The sequence below is a fragment of the Chiloscyllium plagiosum genome, chromosome 9 (assembly GCF_004010195.1).
Source record: "Chiloscyllium plagiosum isolate BGI_BamShark_2017 chromosome 9, ASM401019v2, whole genome shotgun sequence".
Lineage (NCBI taxonomy): Eukaryota > Metazoa > Chordata > Chondrichthyes > Orectolobiformes > Hemiscylliidae > Chiloscyllium > Chiloscyllium plagiosum.
In genome coordinates, this window is record NC_057718.1 from 90,010,152 (window position 1) to 90,033,202 (window position 23,051).

The window sequence follows — 23,051 nt, forward strand, 5'->3', positions numbered from 1 at the left end:
CGCCACCAGGACAGAACCCCACTAGTCCTCACCTACCACCCCACCAACCTCCATATACATCGTATCATCCGTCGTCATTTCCGCCACCTCCAAACAGACTCCACCACCAGGGATATATTTCCCTCGAGAACTTCCTGTAACTGAGCTGTGATGACAAGAACATTATTTGAGCTGGAAATGTTCTCCTTTTGGTCGTGAACATACTAATAAAGAGTTTGTTCAGAACAGGATGTTTGCTATTGCTGTTTATGAAAGGAAACTGCTGTAATGTGCTTAGTCTGTCTATGGCACTGTGGGAATCATAAACTGATGTATTGGAAAACTGCGACTTCATGCCAACAAATTTCTATGAGTTGATTTCATGAGATGGGAAATGATGGAAAAATAAGCCTCAACTTTAGAGGAAGCTTCTTCATACCTTCTTAACATCGTAGTTAAAGGAAGGAATCAGTGAATTCAATCCATAGGAGTTGGAGGCTGAAATTTTCCATTTTTTCTAAATTCCGAAATGTCTCACATGATCTGAACTGAAAAGAAATGAAAGCAAGAACAATCTTCTATTAGATGTCTCCTGCTGTTCTTGACATCATGAACCATTTTTTTTTTAGTCTGGCACAGGGTTGTGGTGTAAAATTATGTCCCAATACATGTGTGAATCATAATGTAACACATGTATTGGGCCAAGCAGTGGAATGTGGTGAAACGGTTAAAAATTATGTCCCAATACATGTGTGAATCATAATGTAACACATGTATTGGGCCAAGCAGTGGAATGTGGTGAAACGGTTAAAAATTATGTCCCAATACATGTGTGAATCATAATGTAACACATGTATTGGGCCAAGCAGTGGAATGTGGTGAAACGGTTAAAAATTATGTCCCAATACATGTGTGAATCATAATGTAACACATGTATTGGGCCAAGCAGTGGAATGTGGTGAAACGGTTAAAAATTATGTCCCAATACATGTGTGAATCTAACCGGAATGGAGGTGTTGCTTAGTCCCGTGTGAATCTTCTTATCTGTATGTAACCAGAATGGAATGTGTTTTTTAGCCTTGCTCTGCTGTTCACATGAATGTTTATATCTGGAAAAGAGTATATCAGCTGGAGAAGTCTCCAGTTCGGTAGAGTCTGCTCCGGGGTTGTGTTTAACCGCCGAGCGTGGGTTGTTGGCAACCGCTCTACGAGAACTGACGGCTCCCAGTTCCGGTAACATGTAGAGTGAGTATAAGCCAGACCCGATGTAAGTATGAGACCTGGTTGTGGCGACGCTGCGGGGAATAAAATGCTCATATTCTAGCAGACTCGCCTCTTGGTCGTTTGTTCTGTGTCAGACTACTCTCCTACGAACCTGACCTTGAGAATTTTTTAAAACACTTAGGAAAGGCACTTGTGTATGTCATGTTCTGAATGCTCATTTAGTGTACACGAGATCAAAAACAGAGGACAGTATAAGTGTGTGTGACCCTTACATCAGGCTAATTTTGCTATCATGCTGTCAAGAGCAGTGTGAGATGTGTAAAACTCTTTAGAGGAGCATATTTGAAGAGAACATCTTTGCTGCTTGCTTACACACTTTATTGAAATTTACTGTTAATTATATCATTATATCAATGTTATTCATTGCTTTTGCAATTTTTTTCCCAAATGCAGGTGGAAGATGATGTGGGCAGTGAAATGAAAATACTACGAGGACACTGTGGGCCTGTGTATGCTACCAAGTTCCTCTCTGATAATTCAGGACTTCTGTCTTGTTCAGAAGACACAACAGTCCGATACTGGGATTTGTGCAGTTTCAAGAACACTGGTTTGTATCAAGGACATGTTTATCCCATCTGGGACATCGATATTAGTCCCTTGAGCCTTTACTTTGTGACTGGATCACATGATCGGACAGCAAGACTTTGGGCACTTGACAGAACATACCCTCTACGCATTTACGCAGGCCACCTAGCAGATGTAGACTGTGTTAAGTTCCATCCAAATTCTAATTACATAGCCACAGGCTCAATAGATAAAACTGTGCGGCTCTGGAGTACGCAGCAAGGGAATACTGTCCGTCTCTTCACAGGACATCGGGGACCTGTGTTGGCATTAGCTTTCTCTCCTAATGGAAAGTACTTGGCCTCAGCAGGTGAAGATCAGCGACTAAAGTTGTGGGACCTTGCATCAGGTACTTTATTCAAAGAACTGAGAGGGCATACTGACAATATAACTAATCTTGCATTTAGTCCCGACAGCAGTTTGATAGTTTCTGCATCTGTGGATAATTCGGTCCGTGTGTGGGATATTTATAACACTTATTCAAATTCACTGGTGGATGGTTCCTCCAGTGAGCTGGTGGGTGTATACATGGGACCTACCAGCAACCTTTTGAGTGTGCAGTTCATGGCCTGCAATCTGGTCTTGGTTACTGGTGTTGCACAAGAGAAAAAGGAACAATAAGTGGACAAGAACAATTCCTTCTGTTTAATTAGAAGCACCTAGATAAGTAAGCTGTAAGAGGACCAGATGTGTCTTGAATGTACCTGGCCAGCTTGCTGTGGAAAGACGTTTTGAGATTATACCTCACTGGCTTGCTTTGATCACACCTTGCAGCTAAATACACCATCTGTTGCACAATCTTCCCTGTAGTTCCATAGGAATGAGTGATCCTATGATTGGCACTGGGACTGATGTTGGTGGTTCTTCCCTTGCCGAGCCTTGGACATCTGTTTGTTGCTCCATTCGCAGTGCTGTGCAAATTCACGAATTGCAGAGGTTCTGGTCAGCATGTGAGGTTAAGACACATGCCTGCACCTCTCGTGTTGCCATTACATTCAGAATGTCAGCCAGAAATTGTTCTGATGTTAGCTGCCATTTGTCCAGCTGTAAAATGAATTATACCACTTGTACACAGTCAGCCAAAAGGTGACTGGAATGTTTTTGCTGTAATTTATTTAGCCTGATCTTGGGTTGGCAGAACAAACAAAATCCTGGTTGAAATTTAAGTTCTTCTGTTACACTGGCCCAGATGTTTAATTCTTCAATTTTCTGGCAAATACATTTGTATGGCAGAAATTGATTATGTTTCATCTGTAAAGTGGTGTACTCAATATCATGAAAGGAATGTGAGGATTTGAAAAGTACATCAAGATGCAGCCACAAGCCTTTGGAACACAATGTGAACCTTCAGCTTTCGGTCTCCTGAAAAGCGTTCAGTATACATTTTTGTTAAACTGCATATTAAACTCTGTTTCACACAATCAAATAAATCTGGTTCCTGCTCTCCAAATCCAATTTGTAGTTTCTGAATGCAATATCAATTGCTAGTTTTTTTTTTAAACCAGTGATCAAGATGTTGTGTTTGGAAGTAACACTGAAATTAAAATAAACTTTCATTTGTATCATTGTATATTTACCCATGTGGCTTTGACATGTTTATCAACACAAACAGAATCTTCAAGTAAAGTTGCGTATGAATAGGAGTAGGCCATTTGGGCCCCTTGAGCCTGCTTAACAAGGTAATGGTGATTTGATTATTCCACATTTGCCTGCCTTGAAGAAGTTTTCTTCCTCTCTTTACAAGAATTTCCAGGAGTCCCTCTCCCACTGCAACTGATTTTGCTGCTCTGATGCTGCCTGAATTGCTGTGCTCTTCCAGCACCACTAATCCAAAATCTCCAGCATCTGCAGTCATTGTTTTTACCTATTCCACATTCCTGCTGACTTAGAGTAAACTTTCATCCCCTTGATAATCAAGAATCTATCTACCTCTGTTTTGTTTATATTGAAATGCTGCTTCTACTGTCTTTTTTTTTAAGAGCATCCTTTGTGAGAGAGCGTTTTGCTTTGTCTTTGTCCTAAATGGGAGGCCCCTTATTTTGAAACAATGACCTCAAGAGGAAACATGATCCCACAGGCACCCTGTCAAGATCTCTCAGGATCCATGTAGGTTTCCACTTCTTTGAATACAAAAGCAACCTGCCCTACCTTTCCTCAGGACTGCTCATCCTTCAGCTCTTTATCAATTCTAACTTTTCTGAACTGCTGGGAGACTGATACTGCACACATACTCTGATTGCTGTGTATAACTGAAGCATTACATCCATTTGTGTTCCATTCCCCATAGCAATAAATGATAACATTCTACCAGCTCTCCTAATTGCCTGCATATTCACCTTTTGTGATTTGTAAACAAGAGCACCCAGATTACTCTGCATCTGAGTTCTGCAGTCTCTCACTATTTAAATAATATTTCTTTTTATTCTCCCTGCCAGATCTTTATCCACTCACTTATCCTATTGAGTATCCTTCTGTCCCCTTCACAACTTACTTTTCTGCCTATCTCAGTGTCAGCAGCATCAATATCTTTGATCCTTTTATCAGAGCCATTTATGTAAACTGTAAAAGATTGAAGCCTCGGAACCAATCCCTCTGGCACACCACTCGTTCCATCTTGCCAACCAGAAAATGGCCCCTTGACCTGTGTTGTTCCTGTTAGCTAACCAATGTGCAATGAGCTTTTGTTTTCCACAGTGACATGTGATGTGGAACCCTTAGGGCCTTCTGGAAATTTTAAGGACAGTATATCCAGCAGCTCCCCTTTATCTACAGCATGTTGCTATTTCAAAAATCTCCATTAAATCAATTGAATCTGATTTTTCCATTTCACAAAACCATGTTGACTCTGATTACTGTGAATTTTTTTAAAGAGCGTTTCTAGAAAATGTTTCACAGTTTCTAATGTGTTCCCTGTTACAGATGTTAAGCAAATTGGCCTGCAGTTTCCTGCTTTCAGTCTGTCTCCCTTTTTGATTAGAGGTGTTACATTAGCAATTTTCAAATTTATGGGGCTTTCTCCAAATCAAGTGGATATTGGCAAATTGAAACTAATTTACCAAATATCACGGTAGCCAGTTCCTTTAAGACTACAGGATGATACCTGGGGTTTTGTCAGCCCACTGCTCCAACAATTCACTTAGTGCCATTTAACTGGTGATTATAATTTTCTTATTCCATCCTCCCTCTCAGTTCATGATTTACAGCTTTTTCTGGGATGTTACTTGAATTCTGTATAGTCAAGATTGATGCAAAATACCTGTCTAATTCATCTACTATCTCCGTTTCTCCCTTATTAAATCCCTCGGCTCACTTTTTATTAGCTCTATTTAGCTTTTTCTTTTAAAAAAGACGGCTATAAAATGTCTTCCAGATTTTATACTTGTAGATAGCATTCTCTCTATTCTAATTTTTCTCTCCTTATTAATATTTTAAGCACTTGCTGTTTTTATATTTTGCCCAGTCTTCTGACTTGCCAGCCATTTTCGTGCACTTACATGACTGCTCTTAAGTTTGATTCTGTCTAACATATTTAGTAAACCGCAGATGGGGTGGGTCCTTTGAATATTTTTTTGTTTTGGCATGTGTCTATTCTGCATGTTATGTAATTACCTTAAATATCTGCTTTTGTACCTTTTATTGACCTATCTCTTAAAATATTTTATCTAGCTGTGCTTTCTTGCCCTCCCCGTCAGTGCCTTTATTTCAGTTTAAAATACTGGTGTTGGATCTTCTTTTATCTTTGCGAGTGTTGACTAATTGGATGCTGGTGTGCAGATATCTTAAAGTTGTCGATTGTTCCCTCACTATTGTCTTCCTGCTATAAGTTCAATTTTTTTTTAAAGTGGAGGTACCAGGAGAAAGGTGAATTCCACTTTTCCATTCGTGGTAGTACTGTGATGGTGTCGCTATGTAATCATAGCCTTAGGTGTTTATGAGGGAGACAGTGGTAGAGTCATAGCGAGTGGAATTTGAACTTAATTTATACATTTGCCATTGAAAGTCAGTCATGATTGAGACTAAGAAACTGGCAAATTGTTGTAGGGAAAGAAATCTGTCATCTTTTCCTGGTGTGGCCTACGTGTCATTCCAGACCTGTAATAGTATGATTGGTGGTAGTAGTAGCTAAAATGGCTTAGCAATTCACTTGGTTCAAGGACAGTTATAATGGGCTACAAATGCGAACAATGATGCATCCCCTGAAAGAATAAAGAACATAGTTTATATCTAAATATTGGATTTCTGGATGGGCAAAGTTGATGGGAGATGTATAGAGATTAAAGTTTTGTTGATGGTCTGTCAGGTCTAAGAAACATCTCAAAGCATGTGTAACCTGAATTAAATAGCATGCATAAGAAATTGCACCAAAATTACTTTGAAGGGTTCTTATTAAGTAACCTAACGTGTTTGCTTTAGTGAGCATCTTTTGGAAATCCAAGTACATTACTGGTTTCCTATATCCTGCTTGTTACCTCTTCAAAAAATGCTAATAAACCTGTAGGCTATGATTTCCCCTTCGTGAAACGACGCTGACTGTACTTGATTTATATGATGAATTTCTAAATGATCTGCTATTACATCTACTTAACTCAAAGCCTATTTAATTTTAATTATTAGCCTACTTTTCCTTGTGTGAAATGAAAATTAAGTTCGGTTTTAATTAAGTTGCTGTTTTCATAAATGCTGCTAGATAGAGTTTTATTGTACAAAATGTAACTGCAAATTGAGCAGTAACACCAAGCAGTGAAAGTAATCTGTCAATATTACCTCTTTTGTCAGTTTGAATGGATCTGTCTACGTGGGCTAAAACCATCGATTTACAATTTATTACACTTAAAAAAAAAAAAAGTAGTCTGGAAAAATGCAGTGCTAGTAGTTAAAGTCATCGAGCTGGTGTTAAAAGAGAGTGTGCTGGTTATACTGTCCACCAGCATCTGTGGGGAGAGCAAAGAGCAAGCATTTCAGGTCCATGACTATTCTATTTAAAGGTTAAAGAGTTGAACTGTCTGCATCTGGAATACTCTGCACAGTATTGATTGATCCCCTTTATTTAGAAAACTTGGAAGCACTTTATTGGACTAATACCGGGAGTAGTGGAGTTGATTTCTCAAGGAAATTTTCAACACACTGTTATCCCCTGCAGTTTTAAAGGATAAGAGATTAATTGAATGAACCATGCGAGATCCTGGGGCGAATCGACAGGGTAGACATAGAGACAATGTCTCCTGAATGGGAGAATCTGGATCGAGAGGTCACTACTGTTTAAAAATCAGGGGTAGCTCATTTAAATCTGATAAGATGACATTTTTTCTGAGGCATATTAGACTTTGGAACACTCTTCCTGAAAAGCAGAGTCCTTGAGTATTTACAAATTAGAGGTAGGTACGTTCTTGTTAAGTAAGGGGGTTATCAGAGGTAGGTAGGAATGTGCGTTTGAAGTTACAGTCACATCAGGCCTGACCTTATTGAGTGGCATAGCAGACTGGAGGGTATAAGTGGCCTACTCCTGATTGAAATGTTCATGCTTTGACCCTGTTTCTCTTCCAGCAGATGCTGCAAGAAATCTTTCAACTTTGGTTTTTGGTTTTGTTTGGATATTCAGCACCTGAACTATTTTAAGATCTTGCAAGGGGCAGTTGGACGTTGTCATGATGTAGGAAATGCCAGTGGCCAGTTCGCACAGAGCCAGTTCCCACAAACAACAAAGTGGTGCTAGTCAGAATATATTATTTGTGATGTGGTTTGAAGGATTCATTCACTGGCTGTCCCTCGCAGATGAGGATGACTCTTCCACATTCATGGTGAGCCAGTACGTGGCTGTACAGACCGATGGGGGCTACCGTAGGCTCTGTTATACTTGGGGCAGAAGGTGTTCTTGGGAAGGGGTGGACGGGCATTGGTGTGGAAGCACACTCTGTTACCTGTTCTTGCCTGGTTTCTGTTTTCTCCCAATGGGCAAGTCTCGAGGTGCTCAATGTCTTCCCAAATGCTGCTCCTTTTGAAGAATAAATATTGGCTGACACACCAAAGATAACTGTCCTTATCATCATCCATGTAGTGCCACAGTGTGTACAGGGGACCCGGGTTTTAAATCTCATCCAAAAGACGCAGTCTTTGAGATTAAAAATATGTAATTGTGAGGATTAAGCCTGAGATAATTATCCTTTTTTGCATTGGATTGTCACCAGCAATATCAATTTCACTGTGTGGATAAATTCCTAATAGCATCTTGAGCAAATGTTACTCACGTCTCTGCATTAGGTTTTGAGGTCACAACCCATTCCAGAGACCAGAACAAATAATCTGGGCACGAACATGGGAGTGCTGCAGTGTCTAAGATTGCAGACCTGATATTTCGAGGAGAGATGAATGTGAGTTCCTCTGGCGCTATTTGAAACAAGTCAGGATGTTATCACCAATGTCTTGGTCCAACTTTATCTGATATACTGGCACCTAAATGTGGATTATCTTATTGTTTATACCTTTTTTTGTGTATAGGAGTATGCTGTGTGCAAATTGGCTGCCGTGTTAGCTTCTACAGTGACTGTAGAATTTGCTGTGAAAAACTGCGACTTCCTGAGATTTGTGAAAAGGTCTGTATATGCACAATTATTTCTTTCAAGCCATTCCCAACAACAACAGTCTCATCTTGGCAAGGTATTTTAAAACCAGTTCTGCCAATTCTCACAAGCTGTCTTTGTCAAGAACAGCCTATGTCCACTTCTGTGTAAAAGGTACATTACTTAATTCATTCTTCAGATAAGGATGCTGCAGGCAAGATGAAAATTTATTGCACACCCCTTGTTGCCTTGAGAGGTGATAATTTATCTGTGCGGTTTCTTGAGTCATTTCAGACAGCAGTTAAGAATCAGCCACTTTGTAATGGGATTAAAGTGCACATCATGGGCCAGACAGATGCAGGGCTCCTGGTTCATTTCTCTACAAGATATTGGTAAACCGAGAAGATTTTCACAAAATACCAACAGCTTGAAGTTCACATTTAGAATATACCAGTGTTTTATTAAGTTTTTTAAAAAAAAAAATCATGGTCTACTATGATTCTCATAGGGGACCTGTAAACCTAAATAGCCAAATTTACTGAGTAACCCACAAATGGAAAAAATTACCATCAAGATTTCACCTTTTTTTTTACACCAGCATAAATTAAGTATTAAGTAATATATGGGTGACATTTCAAACAAAACGGTAAATTTTACTTTGTCGTTGATATCATAATGTGTCTTATGTAACTTGCAGTAACTGCTAGCGGAAAAGTAAATTGGTTTTGTGCTTGGAGTGGCTTTTATTGTCGAGAACAAAGAGCTCCTGAGCTACTGGAGGCCTGAAGGCTTCTCTATCTTGGTCATAGCCCCAAGCTGCTCAGCTGCCTGAGAATCACTCCTAACTCTCGGCAGGCAGAGAAGGCCTTTGTCATTGATAACTCGTATCCAGTCTACAGACCAATCAACTGCTTGTCGATCGCTGAATCTCTATTTGTACACTGTCTCAGTTGGCTCCAGCTCAACTCAAACTACACTTCAACCGCTGCACTTATGGGCACAGTGCTTGTAATGAGTGGCAGGTTACCTGCATTTTTAAAAATTGCAGTAATCCTTCCTTCTGGCAGCTCTTGGTTTTTGAAACAATTCTTCTCCCTCCAGCAACAATTAAAAATTGAGAAAAATATAAAGATGGGATCCTTACAACTGGTGGATATATTGCATCTGAGGTTTCCTAGACTTGGAGAATACCAATAAGGCACACATTTAGAAGCTCTCAGGTGACACAAGTCCTAATAGGAACTCCAATTTCTAACAGTCACAGTCTGGCTGTTTGTTCTATACTCTTGGCTCTCTTCCTTGCCTATGGTATTTGTGTGGCTTTTAGCATTCCATTCAGCTTAGCCACGCATCCCATCTCCAAAAGCTTATGGAATTCTTTTATCCTTACCAAACAGGAAGTTGAGAGTTCTGCGTGCTCCCAACACCTTGCTGCAATTTAGTAACTGTGCCCTGTTGCAACACTTTCTTTTTTTCTGGGTCGAATCGCCCTGTGCCTCCAATGTGCTTGGTGCCTGTTGTTCCCCTTTGTGTCTAACCATACAACTTTCCTCTGAATTTCCTATTGGTCATACTTCCAAGTCATGGGTTGCTAGGTCATGTGCACCAATATTTCTTAATATCTAATTACAATTGATCTCTCAATGTAAATTCCTATGTTCTTTTTAAAATATCCTTAAATTTAGATTTCACAGAGGTTAAAAAAAATGAATTTTCCTTATTGTATTGTTTCTACATCAAGGGTTGTTACAATTCAAATTTGTTAAACATACAGTGGGACTTTTAACTCCATTATTTTCTTTTTAATCCAGGTTCCTGGTTATTAGTCCAGTAACAACCACTAATGCTTCTACCTAGACAATTATTCCTTTTGTTCTTGTAAAAGGAAGTTTCCTAGATATTGTTAGCTTCTACCATATTTCTCTGCATTGACAGTCTGAATCTATAAATTAACAATATTTCAAATCGCTGATGGAAACATACACTCGTCTGTCCTCAGACCTGTGTAAGCCCCTATTTGAAAGCAATACTATTATTGTCCATTTCTCATTCCTTTTCAGAAATATTAATGCTTATAGCAGGATATCCTGTTATTTCCAGGCTTTGCAATCATTCCCCATTGTTCTGATCTGCTCTGATCATTAAGAAGCAGGGAAGGATGGTGTTATCTTGGTAACATCATAACAACTGCATTCTCTATCGCAACCGACTGCTTTTCTGAGTTTAAAACCTCAAATTAGAGAAATCTCTTGAAGTATCACTAACATTTCAGTTACTCTCGTTAATGGTGTATGACTTTTCTGTGAGTTAGAATTTTCAGAAGTGACCACCTCCTCTTTCTTGGTTTTTGTCAAACGTAGGAAACGTGAATGTAGAACAGGAACTTAGCCACATACACAAGGGTGTGACCTAATGTGGTAGACAAAAGCAAGTGGTATGATCTAAGGTTGACTGCTGTAAATGGTTGGAGTTCAGAAGGCAAAGAAATTAAAATGGAACAAGGTCCTGCCCCTGCTCATTGCCCAAGGGTGCCCTACCCTGGCCAGAATGATGTTTGACTATTTGATGATGGTCTTCCATAACCAAAGCATCTGTTGAGTAATGGTTTCCGGTAAAGTCCTGGAGGCATAACAAAAATAAATTGTAAAATATGAGTTGAAGCTAAATAACAGGGATAGGATAAATAGGTAAGGTATTTTCCCTGCGGTGGGGGTGTCCAGAACTACAGGGCATAGGTTTATGGTGAGGGGGAAAAATTTTGAAGGGGCAACATTTTTACACAGAGGGTGGTACGTGTCAGAGGAAGTGGTGGAGGCTGGTGCAATTACAGCATTTAAAAGGCATCTGGATGGGTATATGAAAAAGAAGGGTTTGGAGGGATATGAGCCAAGTGCTGGCAAATGGAAGTAGATTAGGTTAGGATATCTGGTCGGCATGGATGAGTTGGACTGAAAGGTCTGTTTCCAAGCTGTACACTTCTATGACTGAGTTAGAAGGATGGCTTACGTAGGTACAAGTAGTGGTGGTAGGCCATTTGGCCATTCAAGTTTGTTCCATCACTCAATATGATGATGGTACATCCTCTATTTTAATCCTGCAGTCCTGCATTCTCTCCATACTCTCGGTTGCTTTCAGTATCTAAATATTTATCAAGCCTTTTCCTGACATAGCAACGTGGCCTCCATAACCTTCTGTGGTAGAGAATTCTACAGGTTGACCATCTTGAGTGAAAAAATGCTTCCTCTTCCCAGTCCTCAATGGCCTAGCTTATTCTGAGACTCTCAACCAGCAGCAAACATTATCTCTGCATCTCGTCTGTCCAGCCCTGTTAGAAGTTTTCATCTTTCAATCAGACCCTATCACATTCTTCTCAACTGTAACGAATACAGTCAACACAGCAAAAGAGTTGATGTTTCAAGCATTTGCTCTTCATCAGACATTCCTGATGAAGAACTGATACTCAAAACTCTGATTCCCCTGCTCCTCGGATGCTGCCTGACTGGCTGTGTTTTTCTAGCACCACACTTTTTGACTGATCTCTAGTAGCTGCAGTCCTCACTTTCTCTCTGTAATGAATACAGGCCCAGTAAAACTAATCTTTTCTGATATCAGAAAACTGATATCACAGTTCTGCCATCCCAGTATCAGTCTAGTGGTCCTCTGCTGCACTCCCTCTTATGGCCAGTATACCCTTTTTTTTAAGTAAAGGCAAATCAAGCTGCAAAATGACCTACCTTTTACTTGTCTCCTTCTACTGAGACAATCCCTGCAGAAATCCTCCTTGTTTATAGTTGGATTTTGATCAGCACAATGCATTTTTTTATCCCATTCTTTTGTATTACTGTATTCAACGTTAATTATAGAAAATCTCCATTAAGTCACCATGAGCCAGCACACAGTGGAGATTTGCAACAAATTGCAGCTTCTTCAAATCATGTTCCTGTGTCGTGTTCTAGTGCCAAACCGATCAGAGGATTATCATGATCCAGGTCTTAATTTAAAATCCAGCACTTTGAATATCACTCTCAATCATGTATACTTTAATCTGCCTGTTCAGATGTGCTTTGACACCCCTCTGGAGCAGGTGGAACTTGTACCTAAATCTCCTGGCCCAGGGGTAGGGACACTACAACAAGAGCACATGAAGAATTGTTACTAGGTGTTTTTAATCAATTTGTTCAGAAATGTTGTGGTGTATCTCCTGGAGGTAACACATGGGATTTGAACCCAGGCCTCCTGGTTCTGAGTTAGGGACACCACCACTGCACCAATAAAGTCCTGATACATTCAAATCATATCCTGTCTTCAACAGTTTTCAAATTCATTGAACTCGTCTAATTATTCCAAATTCAATGTAGCAGAGGATCAGTGCTGTATGACTTTATAGTGAGGATCTACAAGCTTACTAATCCCAGTATCAATGAGGCTTGGATTATCAAATCTCTCCTCACCAAATTCATTATTTCCTTTGTTAATTTCTTTTACCAATTGCTGTTAACCAGAGTTTATCCATTTGATTGAAAAGCAACAAGCTTTTCACTTGGGCTGGGGAGTAATGTTATTGTGTTTGGAGGCAGGGAGGGTACTTAGGGTGGTATGCAAGTTCCCCACTGCCTTTCTGTCTCCTCCAGATATGGAGGACATCCCCCAGCCTCTGCACCAGTTGAGGCCCTGAAGAGGCTGCTGATGGTCAGGCAGCTCTTGACGGTTGATTGTCCATTCCCCAATCCAGAAAAGGCCCACCAAAGGCCATTTACTACCAGCAGGAGGCACTGTAGGTTCTCTCACCAGTTCTCCAGACAGCAGGTGGACCTTCATAAGGTAGCTCGCTTCTCACAAACAAATTGGCTACAGCTATTTCAGCCGCCAGTACATTGAAAGCTCAGCAAACGGTTGGCAGGGTCATAGCCTGCTCCTTCGTCCTGATGAAGGAGCAGTGCTCCGAAAGCAAGTGCTTCCAAATAAACCTGTTGGACTATAACCTGGTGTTGTGTGATTTTTAACTTTGCATTTATGTAAAACCCTTCAAGTCATTGTAAAACTCTTTATGGCACTGAGACATAGTCTGGGCACTGTTTAGAATTTTAAAAAAAATTCAGTGTCATATACTTTAATTGTAATAAAGTCACAACACGGTCTAATTTGGTTGTAGTTTGATGTAGGCAGATTATTTGAGCCTTTTTTAATTAGACATACATTCCGGGTTGACCTGTGTCATTACTTGCTCCTCTCGCCTGATCCAGGTGTTATACAGGCTATGCCTTTTTGCTTATGTCTTGCCTCAAGTCAATGATTGCCCTCCTCACCTAATAAGAGTCTTATTTTCCTGTGTTCTCTGCAAATCAATGAGATTTGATCAGTATAGGATTGACACCAATGGCAGATTGAGTACAATGACTAGAATTAGCCAGCATAAACTGAGCTTCTTTGGTCAATCATATTATTGTCAACTCATCAAATCTGCCTCTTTCCCTACAGATCTATGAAGATTTCCTTGTAGTGTCTATACTGCTACATTCAATAATAACTTTGTATGTTACTATTACACTGCCCCCTCAGCCAGTACATTTATCGATAACTCACTGTCTTTAAAGATTTCCCTTCTGCTCATCAATCAGATTAAACCAGTTTCCTCTCGCTATTGATCCGCCTGTCCCTACCTGCTGTCTTCATTACACACACCAGTATTAAATCACCCCTTAGATTTCTCTGCTCCAAGAGTTATCCGCATTTTATTTACCCCCGTGTCCTTACTAAAATCACTCGTCCCTGGTACCATTCTAATAAATCTCTGCATCTTCTCCCATGCTTTGATATTGTTCCTAAGCTGTGATGTCCTGAGCATTAATCTGTGTTTATAGATTCACAGAATTGTTTTAGTGCAGAAGGAGGCCATTCAGCCCATTGTGCCTGCACTGGTACTGTGTGAAACGTCTGAAACCGAACCTTCCAGCTCAGCGAGCAAACCTACATTCAGCACCTCAACCTGAGCTACAAATCTTCTCAAGACTCACAAACTGGTACTATCTCCTGGTCCCAATCTCCTGCTCCCACCCCATATTCCTGCACACCATAAGTAACCTTCCAATGAATGCCTCAATTGAATCTGTCTCAGCAACATTTCCACACAGTGCATACCATAGGCTTGTAACTTAGTGCGATTTTTTTTTTCCTCACGTCACCCTTGCTTCTTTTGAATGTCACTTTAAATCTCTGCCTGTCATTCTTGTACTTTAAACAAATAGGAACAGCTTCGGCCTAACGACTTCTTTCGGCCTGCTCGTGATTTTGAAAACCTCGATCAAATCTCAAACTTGAATAGAATCCGACCAGCTGCTGGTGTATCATTGCCATAGAAACACTCCGTTCAGTCAAGTCAATGTTTACAATGTTTGTAGGCCTGAGTTCACTTTAATGATAGTGTTTCTACATTCACTGGCACAGTAGCTCAGCGGTTAGCACTGCTGCCTCACAGCACCAGGGACCCAGGTTCAATTCCAGCCTCCGGCGACTGTCTGTGTGGAGTTTGCACATTCTCCCCATGTCTGCTTGGGTTTGCTCCAGTTTCCTCCCACTGTCCAAAGATGTGCAGGTCAGGTGAATTGGCCATGCTAAATTGCCCAGAGTATTAGGTGCATTAATCAGAGGGAAATGGGGTCTGGGTGGGTTACTCTTCGGAAGGTCGGTGTAGACTTGTTAGGCCGAAGGGCCTGTTTCCACACTGTAGGGAATCTAATCTAAAACAATGTTCAAAGATGTGTATTTTGTATTTACTTTATACTGAGAAGAACTATAATGCTGAACTTTTACCGTATCTCTTTATTTTTCTACTTTTTAATTTCTGATTTTGAGTCTAGGTACCTTGTACCTAAGATGGTACTGTGAATGGTGACATTGTACACTTTTCCATGTATCCCTGTACTTAAGTATACATGACAATAAAACCAAATGCTAATTCCACAGAGAAGGAAGCCAGCATCTTCTTCAATAGTTGATGAGATGACTCTCCCTTCACTGCAATCCTGAAGCTCAATGATATCAGAGATTGCACCCATCAGGGATTGGCTGATATCTGTAAGGAACAGGGGCTTCTCCTAATTGGATTCGATGAAACCAATGGACGGTGACTCTAATGAAGTAAAACATGAATTTACATAGTGCCTTTCACAATCTCTGGATATTCCAAAGCTATACCATTTTTTAAAGCAAGGACACTATGGATTTTTGTTTTTAATTTCAAAATATTCTTTATTCATGTAAATGAACTTTATAGTCACAAAAATAGTTTGGTTCTGTACAGTAGCATATCAAAGAAACAAACAGAGCAATTTTTAATATGTTTGAAATCAACTCATCAAGCCATCTTTGAGGACTTGTGTGTACCCAGGTATCTCTGTTCCTGCTCCCTCTTTATTGTTTAATTTATGTTGCCTCTCTTAAGTCACCAATCCAAAATAATTCAGCAGTATTTTGAACTCTGTAGTGGTTACTGGATTAAACAATCTGTGACCAGACCTATTTGTGACAGCGACAGATTGCATCTTACCTCTTGCAATTTTAAAATTAAAAAATTTGTAGCCTGCACATGCAGCCAATGGAATTATTTTAATCTGCTGGTATTATCGCAGTTTCAATTAAATATAGGGAGGCTGGATAGAAAGCTCCCTGTGGAGGGGGAGAACAGGTATTAAAATACAGCTGCAGTTCTCAGGGATTAATTTAGAAAATTGACAGCTGTTGCAAATTCAGGAGAAAGCCAAGAGCTGCAAAACTCCTGCAGTTATGTTAAGAGTCTAGGTGTTGCCAAACCTTGTGTTGCCTTGTTACCAGGACTTGTCGGGTTTTTGGATACATGTCAGATTCTACTAGGAGCAAACAACCCTGTGGTTTACCTGGTTCAAGCCTTTCAGTTATCCTCAGAAAGCCTGAGTGTTTTCTGATGGTCCAATCAACCATAGCTCAGTGGGGAAATGACTGGTCTGTGTATGTAAGAATCTGGTATATTCTCTGTGGTTCAATTGCACTTTCAACCCTTTCTATCCCTCTGTTCATCCACCTTTTAGTCCTCTATCCTTGATCCATCTAGCCGCCTTTAGTTCACTGATGAGCATTTAGCCATTAAGCCTGGCAGATGGGCTGATTTAGCCATTAAGCCTAGTGAGTTTTGAGAAGATTTGTAGCTCAGGTTGAGGTTCTGGATGTAGGTTTGCTCGTTGAGCTGAAAGGCTAGCAGATGACCTGCTTTCTCCCAATGCATAGAGTACGCAGCCACCATCTTTGAGTCCCAGGGTTAAACCTCTGGCTAATCTTAGGAAACGCCAATATTTCACTCTGATCAATCATGCTGTCAACCCATTCTGAAACTGGCGAAGAATAAAGTACAGAAGGAACCAGTTTGGTACTACCTGTTTTTGTTGCTTATCCAATTAGTCCCACTCCCCTACAAGTCTACATCTAAATCTCTTTTGAAAGTTGTCATTGAATTGGCTTCACCACCTTTTCCAAAAGTATAAGCCAGATCTTAATTCACATAATGACAGACTGGACAGCAAAAGTCTGACTTGAAATCCCTATTAACAGGCTTCAGCAAACATCTTTAAGAACAGTAACAGAAATACAGGAAATAGCAAGTGATTGCATTTTCAAAGTAGGTGTTTATAAAATGTATGTCATCTGCAGAAGGAGAAGTTGGATCAGGCTTTAAAATTTCCCGGAGTAAAGGCAAATATATGTCCATCCATAAACATGCGTAACACAGGGATAGTCATGAAGGTTATACTCAAGGATAATAGAGACAAAAGAAGGAGTTTTGAAATAACACTATAAGAAATAGGAGTAGGCAGTTCAGCTCTTTGATCTTGCTCTGTCATTCAATAGGATCATGGTCCAACATTTCTCATGTCCACTTTGCTGCCCTTTCCCTGTAGCCCTTCATTTCCTGACTGATCAAGATATGATCTATTTCAGCCTTAAACATATGCAAGGACTCTACTGCCACAGAGACTCGAAGGCAAGGAATTCCAGAGACTCTCATCCCTCTGGGAGAAGAAATTCCTCTGAACTCACCTGTCACATTTGAAAGCATGGATACACAATTATGTTCCTATGGAACATGAGTGCCCATAAATCATTGCCTTGTAATTTATTGTAATGTTACACATGGTATGGATTGTAGATTCTCAGAGACCTTGCAGCCCGTTGAGTCTGCATTGGCTCTTTTGAAGATGAACCTTGTTAATCCCATTCACTTTTGCTCCTTTCTATATTCTGAAAATATTTCCTTTTCAAGTATTTCCCAAAGCCCTGCTAAAGGCTCTATTGAATCTGCATCTAGCTTCCCATCAGGTAATGCACTCTAAATTTAGTTCCTTGTTGCATAATCAAACTTTTCCTCATGTCTCCTTTGGTTCTTTTATCAACTGTTTTAATCTGTGACCTCCAATGATTGACCCCTCAGTTATTAGAAACAGATACTCTTTTATTGACCCAATCTCCATCCTTCGTGATGTTGAACATATCTATCCCATCTCTTTTTTTATTCACTCATGGGATGTGGGCATCTGGCCAGCATTGTTTTTGTTGCCTGACCCTAATTGCCCTTGAGAAGGTGCTGGTGAACTGCTTTCTTGACCCGCTACAGTCCACCTGATGTAGGTTGACTCACAATACTCTTAGGGAGAGAATTCCGGGATTTTGACCCGGCGACAGTGAAGGGACAGCGATATATTTCCAAGTCAGGATAGTGAGTGGCTTGGAGGGGAACTTATCCATGGTGGTGTTCCCATGTATCTGCTGCCCTTTTCCTTCTAGATGGAAGCGGTCATGGGTTTGTCGAAGGATCTTTGTTGAATTTCTGCAGTGGATGGTACATACTGTTGTTGCTAAGCATTGGAGGTGGAGGGAGTAGATGCTTATGGAAGTGGTACCAATCAAATTTAAAAATTATTAAATTAAAAGGACACATGGCAGATGAGATTCAGTGCAAAAGAAAAAAAAATGAGATAATAATATTTTGGTAGGAAACCTTAGATGTACATCATTATAAAGAGGATGCAAGGACAGTGAGAGACCTTGGGAGTGATTGTACTCCTAATCTCTGCAGTTGGCTGGATAGATTAACAGAGCAATTCTAGGTTTTATGAAGAGTTACATGGAAAAAAACTGGGAAGTTGTGCAGAACTTTACAAAACACGGGTTAAGGCCCAAGCTAGAATTTTATATCTAACTCTGGTTGCCACTGGACGGCACGGTGGCACAGTGGTTAGCACTGCTGCCTCGCAGCGCCAGAGACCCGGGTTCAATTCCCGCCTCAGGCGACTGACTGTGTGGAGTTTGCACGTTCTCCCCGTGTCTGCGTGGGTTTCCTCCGGGTGCTCCGGTTTCCTCCCACAGTCCAAAGATGTGCTGGTCAGGTGAATTGGCCATGCTAAATTGCCCGTAGTGTTAGGTAAGGGGTAAATGTAGGGATATGGGTGGGTTACGCTTCGGCGGGTCGGTGTGGACTTGTTGGGCCGAAGGGCCTGTTTCCACACTGTAAAGTAATCTAATCTAATCTAATCAAACCGGCTACTTTATCCTGAATGGTGTCAAGCTTGTTGAGTGTTATTGGAGCTGCCCCCCATCCAGCCATCTCTGCCTACCTTTCTCTGTTTATGGAGAATAATCCCGGGGTCTATACACACAATTCATCCCTTGAAATCATTAGAAGAGATTTATTCGAGAGATTTATTCTTTCCAGAGTTTAGACATCCTCCCAGTGGCAACCAGAGTTAGATATAAAATTCTAGCTTGGGCCTTAACCCGTGTTTTGTAAAGTTCTGCACAACTTCCCAGTTTTTTTCCATGTAACTCTTCATAAAACCTAGAATTGCTCTGTTAATCTATCCAGCCAACTGCAGAGATTAGGAGTACAATCACTCCCAAGGTCTCTCACTGTCCTTGCATCCTCTTTATAATGATGTACATCTAAGGTTTCCTACCAAAATATTATCTCATTTTTTTTCTTTTGCACTGAATCTCATCTGCCATGTGTCCTTTTAATTTAATAATTTTTAAAAATGTTTTCAACCTTGTTGCAAACTTTGACTTTACATACTGCTGTGGTGATGAAGTCTGGTGCAGAGGGCTGTTAATTCAGGTCATTGAATAAGGGAGTAATGTGGACAGGGTCAGGGGCCCTTGTTGGCCGAGGGAGGGATCTCAACACCAAGGAATGAGAATCCGGGGCTTTTCTCTTCCAGTGTCTGCTCCACTCATTTCTGCTTTGATCCAATTAAAGAGTGGCATGATTGGGTTGCTCTACACAGGAGTCGAATACAGATATAGAAGGCCATTCAGCACCGTGAGCTGTCAAATTGGAACCGGAGGAGGCCATACAGCATCTCCAGTTGTTGCTTAGGAGTAGAGGGCCATTCAGCCCAATTAGCAAATAAATCGGAGGCCATTCAGCCTTTTACACAGGAAAGGGGTAAGTTGTTGCTAGCTTTCAGCCCTGGAATCCACGATACAAATACAGGTTGCACAAAGGAGACACAGAATCCCTACAGTATGTAAGCAGGCCATTCAGCCCATTGTGTCCATAGTGACCCTCCGGAGAGCATCCCACCCAGACTCACCCCTCTTCCATATCACTGTAACCTTGCATTTCTCAGGCTAACCTGTACATCCCTGGACACTGGGCAATTTAGCATGGCCAATCCACCCAACCTGCACATCTTTGGAGTGTGGGAGGAAACTGGAGCATCCGGAGGAAACCCGTGCAGACAAGGGGAGAATGTGCAAACTCCACACAGACAGTCACCCGAGGCTGGAATTGTACCCAGGTCCTTGGTGCTATGAGGCAGCAATGCTAACCACTGAGGCACCATGCTGCCCAAAAATAAGAAAATGGCATGGAAAATAAGGTTTTGGTTTGGAAAGGAAATAAATAATGAAGCAATTAATTCCACAAATGCAGCAAATCTTTACTGGGGAAAATGTAATCATGGACAACAGGTGATTTATAAATGAAATTTGTTGGCCTTTTGTTGGGAAATACAACCCTCAACAAAAACAGAAATTGTTGGAAGAACTCTGAGGTCTCATAGCGTCTGTGGGGAGGAAGCAGAGTTAATGTTTCAAATCCATTTTCTCTGCATTAGAACTGGAAATAGCTAGGACAAACTGGTATTTGTGCTGAAGCCCAAGTGGTGGGCAAGGGCTGGGGAAGGGAGAGGTAAGCAGATGGATGGAGATGAAGACCAGAGAGAAAGATATGAAAGGGATAGGTTGGCAAGGAGATAATGGATAGCACATGAGGACAGAAGAAAAGCAGAATAAGAAATAGTAAGAGCAACGAGTGAGAAAGTGGATATGCTATGCTGAAGGCAATCTATATAGTATGAAAAACAAAAACAGAAATTGCTGGGAAAATTCAGTAGGTCTGGCAGCATCTGTGGAGCAAAAGCAAGATTAACATTTCAAGTCTAGTGACCCTTCTTCAGAATTGATTGTAGCTAGGAGAAGATTGGTATATATATATATTCAAGAAAGGATGGGAGGAGGGGGTCAAAGATAAAGGATAGGTAGACATGGAGCCCAGAGAGAGAGAAACACAATTAGACAAAGGAACGGGTAAAGGACAGTCTGATAAAATGAATAGCTGCTAACAAAGACTATCATGGACTGACAATGGGTTGTGTGTGGAAGCAGGCCATGTGATGGCAAGGCCTAGTTGGTGGAAGTTGAGGTAAGGACATGGGCGAAGGTGCTCAAGCCCTGAAATTGTTGAATTCGACTTTGAGTCCAGGAGGCTGTAGAGTTTCCAGGCAGAAAATGAGGTGTTCGTAGAATCCCTTCAGCGTGGAAACAGGCCTTTCAGCTCAACAAATCCACACCGATCCTCCAAAGAGTGATCTACCCAGACCCATTCCTCTACCCTATTATCCTATATTTACCACTGACTAATGCACCTAACTTACACATCCCTGAAAACTACAGGCAATTTAACACGACTAATTCACCTGACCTGCACATCTTTTGGATGCTGGGTGGAAACCGGAGCACCTGGAGGAAACACACGCAGACATGGGGAGAATGTGCAAATCCCACACAGACTGTCACCCAAGGCTGGGGAAGGGACTGTGAATGGAGTCGGGGGTGGGAAGGGAGGTTATGTGAAATTGGAGAGCCCAATGTTGAGTCTGCCAGTTTTGGGGGGGGGGGGGGTTGTGTGGGGCGGTGATGATGCTGAAGGCTGCCCAGATAGATGAGGTGTTGTTCCTCCAATTTGGGGCTTGGTGGCAATGGAGGAGGCCAAGATGGTCATATTGGAGAGGGAATGGGAAGGGGAATTAAAATGGACGGTGACTGTGACGGGGGGCACTGCAGGCCCAGCTGAGACGCTCGGGGAAACATGCCAAGTTTACATTTGGTCTCCCCCCATGTAGGGAAGACCCCTGCAGCAAGCCTGTGATGGAGATGTCGGCCAGGGAACGGGATGGCGTGTTGAAATGGCAGGCGACAGCCTATGACCCTATAATAGGAAGCTCAGGGTCACTTTTACAGATAAAAGGTAGGTGTTTTGCAAAGCAGTCACCAAGCCTTCACCATATCAAAAAGACGGGGCTAAACAGGTTGTTCTGCAAGCATGGATTCGACAGATCGAATGACCTCCTCCAAGGTTGCATCACTGCAAAACTTTACAAAATGCGTTTGGTTTGCTTTGCAAATTCCACCTTAAGTCGTGATTTGGAGATGCCGGTGTTGGACTGGTTAAAAATCACACAACACCAGATTATTGTCCAACAGGTTTAATTGGAAGCTTTCGGAGCACTGCTCCTTCATTAGGTGGTTGTGGAGTATAATAGTGCTTCCAATTAAACCTGTTGGACTATTACCTGGTGTTGTGATTTTTAATTTTGTCCACCTTAAATGTTGAAAAATGTGTTGCTCCTGCTCCTTGGATGCTGCCTGACCTGCTGCGCTTTTTCAGCATCACATTTTTAAGCTCTAATCTCCAGCATCTGCAGTCCTCACTTTCTCCCACCTTAAATGTTCACCAGGAGACAGGGAGGGGGCGCTGCTGCGGGAGGACCGGGCGGGAGGGGGCGCTGCTGCAGAAGGGTCGGGCAGCAGGGGGCGCTGCTGCGGGAGGACCGGGGCAGGAGGGGGCGCTGCTGCCGGAGGACCGGGCGGGAGGGGGCGCTGCTGCAGGCGGATCGGGCAGGAGGTGGCGCTGCTGCCGGAGGTCCGGGCTGAAGACGAGGGAGGGCGCTGTTACTGCTGCACGGGCAGAGTGTCGGCGTCACCCGCAAATTAAATGAGGCAGCGCTTCCTGAAATAATAATATTTCCAATTGGAATCTGATTATCCGTGAGAGGGAAACCGAGATCGTTCATTCGACGGTATTGCCTCGAAATAAATCGAGGTAGGAGAGTGCCCCGAAGGGAAGAAGAGGCAGGATCTGGGAGAGTGTAGGCGGGGACCGTTCGGTAAAGGGGAGGGTCTGTGTCCGAATCCCAGGGGTGGGAATCAGCCGGTGTCCAAGGGCGGGGCGGAGCCTGTGTCCAATGGGCGGGGCGGAGCCTGTGTCCAAGGGGCGGGGCGAAGCCGGTGTCCAAGGAGCGGAGCCGGTATCCAAGGGGCGGGGCGAAGCCGGTGTCCAAGGGGCGGGGCGGAGCTGATGTC

At 41.9% G+C, this 23,051-nt stretch overlaps 3 protein-coding genes across 3 annotated transcripts in view; 2 read left to right on the top strand and 1 right to left on the bottom strand.

Moving 5' to 3' along the window:
- The window catches only part of taf5l (TAF5-like RNA polymerase II, p300/CBP-associated factor (PCAF)-associated factor), a 35,616-nt gene extending 32,213 nt beyond the window's left edge, over window positions 1–3,403 (top strand). Inside the window, exon 5 of the mRNA XM_043696516.1 lies at window positions 1,657–3,403. Coding sequence (XP_043552451.1) covers window positions 1,657–2,448 — 792 coding nt within the window. The 3' untranslated portion in view covers window positions 2,449–3,403. The remainder of the gene's footprint in view (window positions 1–1,656) is intronic.
- The window catches only part of urb2 (URB2 ribosome biogenesis homolog), a 79,797-nt gene extending 65,351 nt beyond the window's left edge, over window positions 1–14,446 (bottom strand). Inside the window, exon 1 of the mRNA XM_043696515.1 lies at window positions 12,119–14,446. The gene's annotated coding sequence lies outside the window, so the exon portion shown is untranslated. The remainder of the gene's footprint in view (window positions 1–12,118) is intronic.
- On the top strand, window positions 8,011–22,687 carry LOC122553274. The gene is made up of 4 exons (XM_043696861.1): window positions 8,011–8,195; window positions 8,323–8,417; window positions 21,812–22,124; window positions 22,427–22,687. The coding sequence occupies exons 1-4, from the start codon at window positions 8,190–8,192 to the stop codon at window positions 22,685–22,687; spliced, it is 675 nt and encodes a 224-aa protein (XP_043552796.1). The 5' UTR covers window positions 8,011–8,189.
- Window positions 22,688–23,051: the final 364 nt, after the last annotated feature.